This window comes from Anolis carolinensis, chromosome 2, assembly GCF_035594765.1.
Source record: "Anolis carolinensis isolate JA03-04 chromosome 2, rAnoCar3.1.pri, whole genome shotgun sequence".
In the NCBI taxonomy this organism is placed as follows: Eukaryota; Metazoa; Chordata; class Lepidosauria; order Squamata; family Dactyloidae; genus Anolis; species Anolis carolinensis.
Window position 1 is genome coordinate 206,243,066 of NC_085842.1, and position 12,629 is coordinate 206,255,694.

The following is a 12,629-nucleotide window of genomic DNA, read 5'->3' on the forward strand; positions in this document are numbered from 1 at the left end:
ATCATTACCCAGACTGCACTCAGCAGAATTCAATACTGATGCAAATTTGCTCTTTAATTCCAAGTGATATCAAAGTATTAATATTCCTAGGCATGCAGAATAGTACTCATTGTTTGCTAAATTTAAATCTTTCAAATCACCAAGTACTAGTCCATTATTATCTTTCCTAATTTTTTTCCCTTGCCTTTGTTTTCTTACTAGTACTTTCACACCACCAGATGTAAGGGGAAACCAATAAACTATATGCACAGAAAAGGCTGAGAATGACCGATGCAAGAAATACCATTTTTGAATGGACCTTTGCTTTAAAAGGAAAAATAGAAGTGTATCAGAGGTCAAGGTTCCCTTTCAGCCAAACCCACTTTCTATTTGCAGGATATTTTCCACATGGGAACGTTCAAAACTGTAATTCCTCTTCCTGAAGTCACACATAGTGCAGGCTATTCCATCTTTGCCTCATTTTGTTAAACATTTTGACAGCAGCTGAAAAAGTTGAAAGAAGCTATATTTCCACTAAGTATGTCTAGCCTATTAGTGTTAATCCTTGTACTCAAATGTTATTTGCCATCATGCAGTTGATATTTACACATATCTGTGTATATTCCATGCTGGCAAACTGAGGGCAAGAACATATATCCTCATCCTCCATTCTACTCAAAAAGTTCAACCACGTATGAATCCTAAATTTCTTTGCTTGCCTTTGTTTTCCTACTAGTATTTGCACACTCCCAGATGTAGGGGGGGAACATTAAGCTGTATGCACAGAACTGTTTTATGAATTTTAAGGGCTGGAGGAAAGAGAAAAGTTAATTCTCTTTCCTCTAGCCCTTAAAATCCATAAGACTTCAATATATTTAACCTTTATTTGTTGTTTTTTAAAACTGTCTTTACAATATTGGAGTAGCAATCTGAGTTTTCTTCCTTTGTTTGTCAGTTTTTTTAAATTTAAGGCAAATTTACCCTAAGTTTTAATTGCTTTGTGGTTTTTGCTCTTTTTTGTAGATGGTATCATGGAGCAATCAGTCGAACAGATGCAGAAAACCTCTTGCGGTTGTGTAAAGAATGTAGCTATCTTGTGAGGAACAGTCAAACCAGCAAGCATGACTATTCACTGTCATTAAAGTAAGTATACTGAGTGTTTTTCTTTTTTTAAAAAAAACTCAACTTTATGAGCATGACTTATTAAGCAGACTTTTTTGGTGCAGCAACGGCAAACAAAACCCATTCCTTCATGTTGACACTCGAAGGCCTGCCTGTGCCCCATAGGAGTTTTAGAATTCCAAATGCCAGACTGTATTGCTTTGAATGACAGTTTCTAGATTTGGTTGTAATGCTCCAGGGACGTGCACAGATTTTTTAGTGTTTGCCTATCCCCTTTTAACAAAATACACTTTATCTCTTCTAGCCACTGATTAAATTGTTTCTGTTCTTCTGTCTTTTCTCCTCAAGCATTTAATAAAACCATTGTATTGCTGTCTTCCGTCCCCTTTTCTCTCCCTTCCCAGTCTATGCAACAACTGCACTGTACTTACATAGCACAAAGAGATTGTATGGCCCACATAATGCCATCAAATGAAATTTCAAATAGTCCTTCCACTGATAGATAAACTAGTGTATAAAGTATTATCCAGGTGTGTAATAATTAGATCAGTGGTTGTGTCATGAACAAAATAGGCCACAAAGTAAATTAAAAAGTCATGCAGAATTTTTCAAACCACAAATATTTGAAGCAAACAGGCTTGGGTAAATATTTTTAGGACTATAACCATAGAGGACATTTCATTGAATTCACTGAATTGCTTCCAAGTAAACATTCATTTCATCGGATTACTCAAAAGTATATAAATATAGAACTTTTGTCTCAACAATCCATGTAAATGTACAGTTCAGAACAGTTGTGACACACTAATGAATCCATTATATTGTGGATTCTAGAAAATACAAAATGCAGTCTGGTTGAACGTGCATTTCACGTAATGTGGTGGGGAATCTGATCTAGACCAGTCCAGTAATGAAATTTAGCCATCTTTAACCACACAATAGCTCCTTTCTTACACATTTCTACAAAAATTGTTGGGCTATATTTTAGCTAAGCAGATGATAGAAAGTAGATCAGAACATGTACATTTGTAGAGAATCTTTGGATTGAGCTATAGAATATTATAATATACACGTTAATTTTCCTGTGATACCAGTATGTGTATTAATCAAGTATTCTATGATTACTTAAAAACAACAAACTAACCATGACTTTACAATTGATAACTGTAGCTATTCTCATTATCAACATCTTTATTAGAATATGGCATATAGTATTACATAGTAACCCAGTCTTTCAAGTTAAAGCTATTAAAATTAGTTCTATTTTTAAAATAGAGAAAAGTATCTCATCCCCACCCACAATGGAAGGTTTTATTTATAATTCCTCTCAAACTAGCTTTGCTTCATTTTGACATTAATCTTGGGTTATGGTTGAAGCAAGAAGCATTCCTGGCTTTAAAATACTAAAACCCAATAAACTGAAATTTCTCCCACTTTGGTTACTTGGGGGTCTGAAGCTTAACAGGCTGTAGTAAAATACAAAGCAACTGTTGTGCAGGTTCACATTCAAAATAAGTGACTCTCCAGGCAAACCTTCTGGAGATAGGGGGCATAGCTCAGTGGTTATCTAATACAGAAAAATTGTAATTAAACAATTTCTTCCTCAAATAAAAGAATCAAAGGTAGCAAGCTGGGAGAGGCTTGTAGTATTGTAACCTCCTGAGATATAAAGTATCAGGTTTGATGAACCAAATCAATGTTTGGCTGATGTTTTCATGCAAAAAATCAAAGGGGCTCTTAGATTTTATTGAAAGCAAAACAAGGTTTGTAACAGGGATGCCTTAGGTTGGTTCTCCACCGTAGTATTAATGCAGTTTTCCACTACTTTAACTGCATTAATTCTACAGTGTAGACTACTACTATAGACAATCCCCATGACTGAGTATGATTGTCTTCCAAGGATAGGGTCTTGATGATAGGTCCGTAAGTGACTTTAGAGACCTATTCTGGATCTGCATGATTTTTTGCAATGAGGATCTAGGTTTCCAGATGGAAGGCTGTCATGGCAAGGGTTTCTGTGGTGCTCCTTCCTCAGTGCACATTTCTCCCTCTATTCATGTCTCCTCAATATCCATGGCACCGTTGGTGATAGCTGACCTGCAGTTAGCCAGGGCTTCCCAGTTCTTGGTGTTTACTCCACATTTTTAAGGTTAACTTGAGATCTTTTTTGCTGTTCACCGACATTGGGTGATTGGGCATTTGGACGACGTGGCCAGCCCAGTGAAGTCAATGGCATAGAACCATCACTTCAGTGCTGGCTGATAGTTTGGTTCAGAAGCGAATTGAGAACATACTGCAAGTTGCTTCTGGTGTGAGAGAATCGGCTGTCTACAAAGACGCCTAGGGGATGCTCAGATGTTTTATCATCCTGCTGGGAGGCTTCTCTCATGTTCCTGCATGAGAAACTAGGGCTGACAGACGGGAGCTCATCCCATCTCGCAGATTAGAACCTTAATGGTCAGCAGTTCAGCCGGCTCAAGGGTTTAACCCATTGCACCACCGTGGCCCTGGCTGATAGTAAAAAACTGTATTACAGAGGGACTAGTAGAATATACATATTTCATGGCCTTTTTGAGCTACAATCTGAGGGAGCTTTATTTTTATGGCAAAGTTCTCTAACTCTACTCCCCCAAACCTTTCTTTAAATCTTTCATTTTTTTTTGGCACTTTGTTAAGATCATCTATGACAGTGGTTCTCAACCTGTGGGTCCCCAGATGTTTTGGAGTTCAACTCCCAGAAAGCCTAACAGCTGGTAAACTGGCTGGGATTTCTGAGTTGTAGGCCAAAACACTGGGGACCCATAGGTTGAGAACCACTGATCTATGATGAAGATTGGCATGTTACATATAGTTATGTGCCAGTACTTTACAGCTTTACAGACTCTTCTTATTTGGCTGTTGGACCAACAGAATTTGTTCTTAATGTCCAGTGATTGTTTCCAAAATCTAAGAATTAAGATATATTTTATTATGAAGTAAACTGTGGTGTTCAGCTCCTATTTTATTGTGGGGAGGGGGTAGAAATAAAAGATTTCCTAGTATTTGTTTACAAAAGCTATATGCAATGGTAATCCTTTACAAAATGTGGGAAGCTCTATAGAAATATTCCCTACCTGCTGATTTAGGCCGTAATCCATGATACAGAGCAAAATTATACCATCAGCAGAATCGCATAGTTTTCCTTTGCTATAGCTGTATTGTTTAAGACTGTAGCTAAGGGCAAGCTTTTAAATATTTGCCCTTTACTTTAAATTTAAAATACCTGTTTGGTGGTTTTCTGTCTGTCTGTTTGTTTGTTTTAAAGTAACATGTCAGCCAGATAGGTGGTACACAGAGATGTCTAGTTTGGTTTGGTTCGATTTGCTTTTAATATGGGGGTGGATTCATCTCCCAATTCCCTCCACCCAGAAAGAGACATATTTACAGTCTGAAATAGTTCAATCCAAGGGATGTTATACTTTCTAATCTTGCTGCCTGCTGCAGCTCAGTCCTTAAACCATGATCCTTAAGGAAATGTAGATAACATAAGATAGAGATACAAAAATAGACAACTGCCATATAGCATATGAAGAGCACTTTAGGTGCATTGCACAGCCTTTTTTCTTCAGGATTTCTTAAGGATCCTTGAAAACTAAGTCTGTTTTATTGAAATGTGCCATTTGCCTCCTTCATTTGTTTTGTGCACCTGAGAATGTATGCTTCCCTCTTTCTCTAAGAGCTATGAAAAAAAAAACAGTGGAAAGAGAAAGAGTGTAAGATTGGAGAGTTCTCTGGGGAGTTCGAGTCCATTTAGGCAGCTGATCGGCAAATGGCGATGTATTATTATTCCTCCAGGCCATTTAGTTTGACCTACCGTGTTTGTGCCTATGATGAAGCAGTTAAGTACTGTTTGGATTTCTCTTATTGTGACTATCCACTTGCAACAGCTTGTTTGTCCCATGGTTGTGCATTCTCATGTTTTCAGTATTTATCTTCCTAAGCTGTCTGTTTCCGGCATTCTTTAGGTCGAAGTATGGAACAAAGTGCAATGTTATCCCTCAGAGCTTTTGGGTTTTCCAGTGGTGGAATTTCCTCTTTTTTTGGCAGGAGACCAATACTTCCCTTCACTCTCCCTAATGCTGTTCATGCAAGCTGTGCATAATCCTGTTGCTTTGTAGTTGCTTCCCCACCCCCTCTTTTCCCAGTTCTCACTATTTCTGTGAAGAAATCTGTTGCTGTTGCTTTAATCTGCAGTGTAAGTTTGAGATGATAGTTGAGTTTTGATGGCAAAGTGTACTACATATTTGATAATACATGTTTGCCTAAATAAAATTACTTTTGCCAAGATAATAAAATTGTTCACGTGATATTAAAATTATAATGACATAGCTTAATCCAAAGATGTCTGTACCTTCTAATCTACTGAACCAAGTGCATCCTACCAGAGGTGTTTGGGCTGCAAAGTGCTCTGGTCATCACTTCTGGGAAGTGATACCATACTCTGATGATTAACTGATTTTGACTGAGGTTGCTTCTACACTGTAGATAGAATTAATACAGTTTTACACCACTTTAACTGCCATGGCTCAATACTGTGGAATCAGGTGATTGTAGTTTGAGGAAATATGTGCAAACCTTGGCAGAGAAACTACAATTCTCATGATTTCATAGCACTGCACCATGTCAGCTAAAGATGTGTCCAACAATGTAAGTGACTTGGCAGACATACAAATCTAGTTTAATCCCTGGTACATGGACACATGACTAAACCACTTAAGGTATGAGATACCATTGAGATTTTTTAGTTTTTCTTTTGGAACAAAGCAAAGAGCATGTGATATTTATTGCACTGCTCAACTAAGAACCAAAAAGATTTCTAGCATTCTGACCTCGTTTCCAGGCCCTGGAGTTTCCAAGTGCCCTGAAGTGTGACAAAGTCTCCTCTGGTGGTCTTGTGTCTCATAGCTCAACCACATGAAGAGATATGAGGCCATAAACTGATCCATCCATCCCCCACAGTCTCACCACAAAGCTCTCTGATTGTTTTACTGCATGGTTTTGATAGAATCACGGCAGGCGCCTGCTGAGTACTGGAATGTCAACAACACAGAAAGCAGACTGGCTTTCCTTTTAAACCAGTGGCATCTCAGAGAGTACAAAGTGGACCATCCTCCAAGGCATGCACAATAAATAGGTGGGGTGGGTAGGTAATTAATTGCACAGGAATTGGAGGTGGGCTTTCAGGTTGGCCAAGTGCTTAAAAAGCTGCTTTTTCTGTTTTGTCAATTTTAGTGTGAGAGCATAGAAGTTTTGTTTTGAATTTAAAAGACATAAAACAATTAGCTGCATGTATGCCATACATACATTGAACCTATTTGTACACATCCTCATTTTTGAAGCAGCAGAAAACAAGTTTGCTCCTCCTATATATCACTGCTTCAGGATATTTAAATATAGCTTTCCTCTTGTCCAAACTAAACATATCCCGCTTCCTAGGCTGGGCTTGATTTCCACAGCTTTAGATACCCATAGCGGTGCATAGCATTTTGTTGTCACTGAATTTCAGTTTCAATTTACAGAAAACCCTTGTTCTAGGTAGTTGATTGCTATGAAGATACATTTACACATCCCAGATTAATGTACTAGGGGAAAAAATCTCTTTCCCAGATTTTATCTAGATGGGAGAATGGGATTTTTACTTTTATGATGCTAGGATTTATGTTTTTCATGGGGTTCTGTGGAGGAACATCTTTTGGGGATTTTGTGGGTGAAAGCAAGTTGACCATGCTTGCTCTTGGCCAAGGTGCTTGAAGCAGTGCAGTCAGGCCCATCCAGCAGTTTTTCTCAGTTCTTGTTACTTATTTTCTGTGTAACAGGGACTATAACTTCAACACTCAGAATTCCTGACAGTTCCCCAAGCTGACTGGTGCTTGAAGTTCCAAACACTAGGTGGACCACTAGTTTAAAGCATTAAAAACATAATAAGACCCGTCCCTTATCAGTCCTAGTCAGCATGGCAATTGTAAGTAATGCAGATAGTTACAGTCCAACAACATCTGGAAGTAGGATTGCAAGGTCAGAAGCATCCCAGCCCCTGGGATTTCAGAGCCAAATCCAGTGCCTGGTGATGTCACTGGAGGCAGAACCAAATAATTCCATTAAACATGACACTTTAAGAATCATCTTCAGTTGGTGATTGGCATTCAGTAAAAAACACTAAACACAAAGGAAGGAGGGGGAGAGATGAGGTCTCTACAGAGTCTACAGTTCAAAACATCTTTCTTTTGACTACCAGAATATAGGTCTCCAAAAAGGTTATTTTTAAGGGAGCATACTCACCCTGAGATGCTTTCCCTTGTCCTGAGGCCTGATTGCCAAACTCTGGTATTTAGGATCCCTACCCAGAAGGCTGTATGATTCTCAGCTCCGTATTAAAACACCTTTTATCATTTCTCCCCACCAGCTACCAGCATTTTTTTTCAGTATCTTAGTTTTAACAGCATATTTTCAACATCCTCCTATTTCTCAAGTGAATAGATCTAAATCATATGGACATTGGATTCTGTCACTGAAATTACTTTCAGCATCTCTCCATTGACAGTCAAGGCTTCTAGAACAGTGACAGTGCTAGCGGCAAGGACAATATAAAAACGGAGGGGGAGGTTGTGAGGCAACCTCTGAGGTAGAACTGTAGTGGGTCAGGCTGTAATCAAAAATACCCTCTAATGCATTTTGTGCTACTTGCTAAATGTGTAAGTATATCAGAATACCTTTCTTTCGCTTGGGTGAGGAGACATGAGGAGTTGAATCATGAATACGTGACAGATATTTTAACACAAGTTAAGTGAGTATTTTAATTTGGTTGGTATTTTATCTGACTAATAGTCAGGCTGGATGTGCATGGGTTCTCTTTTTATCTCTACACAGTTTTAGCTCATTTGTGCCAGGAAAAACAAAGGTAGAAACCTTAAGCCTTCAGACTCATAAAGCTCTAAAGGACATCTGGAATGTGTGCCAGGGACTCTTGAAAGGCTCATATAAGATTGTAGTTTAGTGGGTTTTTATTAGCACTAGAATATTTCTGTTCTTATTGAACAATTTTATTACCTTGCAACAAACGTGAGAAGCATTCCATGCAATTTCTTGGACTTGGCATTCCAAGAATGGCAACTTGAGTCATTTTTAAAACCAGGACTAAAATAAAGACATGGAGAAGAGCCTCCTTAAAATATGCTAGTTAATATTGTGGCCTTATAGTGAGCATATTAATGATAATACAGAGACACCGCTGTTATGTAGGAATTGCATCACTTCACAGATCTATCATTCACTCCTTTGGGGGACAGGAAGGATGCAATGTATAGTGTAGTCCTATATAGAAGGACCCAGAAATGAATTCTATTGTCCTCAACTTCTGAGAGAACACGTATATAATTGCACTAATAAAAAGATTATGACATACATGAAAGGCTTCATTTTGTAAGCAAATTATTTCTTTAGAGAAGAAACCCCCTTCCTCACATACACCATCGCCCTACCCATAGTCTGGTTTTAGAGGGTACTTTATGATTGGAAACCCCATAGAGAAGATGTACCAATCCAGAACCATGTAAGGGAATGGATTTGGGAGTCTTTAATAATATGGGAGATGCCATATACAGTAGAGTCTCACTTATCCAACATAAACGGGCCTGCAGAATGTTGGATAAGCGAATATGTTGGATAATAAGGAGGCATTAAGGAAAAGCCTATTAAACATCAAATTAGGTTATGATTTTACAAATTAAGCACCAAAACATCATGTTAGACAACAAATTTGGAAGAAAAAGTAGTTCAATACGCAGTAATGCTATGTAGTAATTACTGTATTTATGAATTTAGCACCAAAATATGACGATTTATTGAAAACATTGACTACAAAAATGCGTTGGATGATCCAGAATGTTGGATAAGCGAGTGTTGGATAAGTGAGACTCTACTGTATATGCAGATGAACTCTATGTCATGTGAGTTATAGATTTAGTCATGGCCATTGCAGTGTGATAGCACAGTGTGATCTTCCACATTCATAGTAAAACATCAGATTTGTAGTTACTGTATATACTTGAATATAAGATGAGTTTTTCAGTCCTTTTTAAGGCTGAAAAAGTTCCCCTCTGCTTATACTGGAGTGAGTGTCCTGGCCGGCTTATATTCAGGTCAATTTATACTCGAGTATATAGGTAATCAGAGTTGGATAATCTTATCTTATTAAAGTCTTACTATTATCTTAAATTACAGTTTTATGTAAATATTCAAAAACTTTCAACCTACCGGTGCCTCAATTAATGTACTTTTATTGGTATTTATTTTTATTTTTATTTTTGAAATTTACCAGTAGCTGCTGCATTTCCCACCCTCATCTTATACTCGAGTCAATAAGTTTTCCCAGTATTTTGTGGTAAAATTAGGTACCTCGACTTATATTCAGGTTGGCTTCTACTCAAGTATATACAGTAAGTTAAAGCTGATCAATGTAAAACGTGATTACACCATTTGATACCATGTGGATGTAAATATAATGATGTATATAAAAAGGGGAAATTCTGATTTGGATTCTCTGGGAGCATGGCAGATTTTTGCAGAAAAAAACAGGTTGCTTTACGTTGTGATCCTTTTCCTTTGTGCGTGTATGTACCTTCAAGTTATCCATCAATTTACAATGGCCCTATAGAGTATTCTTAGGAAAGGAATACTCAGAGATATGTAGATTACCCTGTTTCTTCCTCTGAAATATAGCTTCCAGCATCTGGCATTCGTTGCCTGTCTCCCATTCAAATACTAACCAGGGCTGAGCTTGCTTAGCTTCCAAGATCAAACGAGTGCTTTGAGATATTTAAACCAATCCTTTAAGTCAATTGTTTAGGGGATTTAGGCCAGTATGGTGCCTTTAGGGTATATAAGCCAATTCTTTTTCTACAAACCAGATATTCTGCCATATCTATGGCTGGCTTCTATGTGGAATGCTTTTTCCTTTCTCAGATGACAAGTTAGCTGTTTGGCTTTAGGCATGAAGAGTCAGCTGTGGCAATTTCTAAATGCAGTTACAAGTCCTTACTTCTTCTGTTGATTTATGCACTGAGAACAGAGATTCTCCCCCACCCCTTCCCCAAACAGGCAGACACATTTTGTTTTGTTTATGTACATGTGGGTCATAAATCTTGATTTGTAGCTGCTGATGTCTACAGAACAAGAAAACAAGATTTTCTTCATTAAAACAATCTAGCAGCTGACAAAAGCCTGTCGAATAATAAATAGACAGGGTAACTGAAAGGCATTGTCAGCTTCCACTTTGTTTGCAATGCATGAAGTAGATAATAGAACTGTAGGATAAACTTAACATTGGTAAGGTCAGAGGGCACTGCTGAGCTATCTGGCTTTGACCTCCGCCTGTAGCACAGGTCAATTGCATTTCCTCCAGTCTTTGCGCTGTATCAGGCTGGCTAGGCGGAATTCTGCTAAAGTAATCATCTGGAAGGATAAACCATTTTCAGTTCTGAAAGAAGGCCGCGATCTTGAAAAAGGCCATCTCTTTTTTCTGGGCTGCCAGTTCTACTTCTGAATATTTCTTGTATACTCGTTCATTGTATCAAAAAATTAAAGGTCAGCTCAATGCTTGCTTCATCTTCACAGGCATTCTGAATGGCAGAAAGAGAGAAAAGGATGGCTTCAGTTAAGGCAGGAACCATTTCAGGTTGTGATTGAAGGCATCTAACTTTAGGAGTGGAAAGAATTTTTAAAAATCCCTATTTGAATAAAAGCACTTCTTCAGAGCCAATATTTAGCCTTGACTTTCCACAGCACACTATTTTATTAATACAGTACAACCCCCTTCTCCACTGGGCATAAGTTCCAAGATTCCCTTTAGATACCTGAAACCATGAATAGTAAAACCTGTATTTTTGGCTATACTTGGGCCAGAAGCACACCCTTGAATAGCTCTGGAGGACTTTTAGAGCCCACAAACACTTCTTGGGAGAGGGAATATTTTTGGGAACATAGGTAATTGTGGATATTGAATCTGCAGATAAGGCGATCATGCTGTACACAGTATACTGGAGGAAACTACACCAAGAACATAGTGCAAGTCTCACTTCCTCAAGAGGTGGCCCAAGGTCCATGGCTGGGTTGGACCTTGGTAGCTGCCCAAAAATACTGATTTTTGATAGGAAAAACTATCCAAAAATACAGCAGAACATCGAAAAATATAAAAGCAGGATACTTATAGTTGAGCATTTAGCTCACAGCAAGCAGAGTGTGAAGTGCCATGTGGCTGTAAAGAATTTAGAGCTTAGAAAGCAAAGATCCAGAGTTCAGTCTTTAAGATTACAAAAGGTATATTTACAAAAACAATAATAACTATATTTCTTCATAGTAAATAACTGGGTTTAAGCTACACTAACAAACCCCATCTCTACGAGGGTTCAAAAAGAGGTAAAATCTCCATTCACTACATCTCCCCTGACACACAAGCAGAGGTCTCAATATATACTGTGCACACTCAGATGTAAAAGTAGAAAACAGAAGTAAAGGCTTGCAGTCGAAAAGTATCCATTCTGCACAACCAATCAGAATGAGAGTAGAAACAGAGGGGAGCGCAATAATAGATAACATTCCAACTGTCATTCAGGAGTCGGGGGTGGGCACACTCAGCCTATTCTAAGCTAAGTAACTTGGTCCACATTCAGGACTAGAGACTTGGACAGTGTGGGGTTGAATTCCAACAATTCTAACATACATTCAGGAATGAAGAAGGCAATTAATCTAACATACAGTGATCTTAGGGGGGCATTGAATTCATTGCCATACTGGAGATGCTGTTTCTCTTCTCATAAAAAGCAACAGTAATCCTGTATAATATTGTGGCTCTGTCCTATCACTGACCACACCAGTAGATCCTTTGCAAGAGGGAGATTTGTTTGCATCACTCAGTAGCAGAAAGACAAACCTATAGGCAAAGTCTTTTAAGCAAAAATTGGCTATCTGTTTAAAACTATATTCAGGAAACCACCACATTTTTCTGCTGCTATTCCACCTGCCTTTATGGAACTGCCTTCCCAGTCTCGTCTCGGAGCCAGTGGGGAAATTTTGGTAATTAGTAAATCAGAACTGATCAGTAGGAGTGGGAGCTTCCTGACCCCATTCCAGGGATAGAAGAGGAAGTGTGAGTGTGAATATTTTCCAAGAAGAAACTAAACTAGAGGGGCACATTCATTCCCCCCTTGCATCTGCTGTTCACTTGGCTTTCTTTGGCCATCTAGGAAATGCAAGGAATCATTTTTGAAATCCAGGCACACCCTGTCACTTGACAGAAGGTCAATAGTCAGTGTTACAGTTAGTGACCAGAATGTGAATTATTTAGAGACTTGATTCCTCTGTTACTCATACCCACTTTAATAGAATTGTTCTGCTTGATGAGACCAAGATTTATCTGCCTTTGACAGTGGACTTCCACATGCCTCTGGAAGCTCAATAGCATGCCGCAAGTCCACCTCTACCATTGGGCAGAC

At 38.4% G+C, this 12,629-nt stretch overlaps 1 protein-coding gene across 1 annotated transcript in view; it reads left to right on the forward strand.

Moving 5' to 3' along the window:
* Positions 1–12,629, forward strand: part of shb (SH2 domain containing adaptor protein B) — a 197,059-nt gene that overhangs the window by 150,984 nt on the left and 33,446 nt on the right. Inside the window, exon 5 of the mRNA XM_062971580.1 lies at positions 1,003–1,122. Coding sequence (XP_062827650.1) covers positions 1,003–1,122 — 120 coding nt within the window. The remainder of the gene's footprint in view (positions 1–1,002; positions 1,123–12,629) is intronic.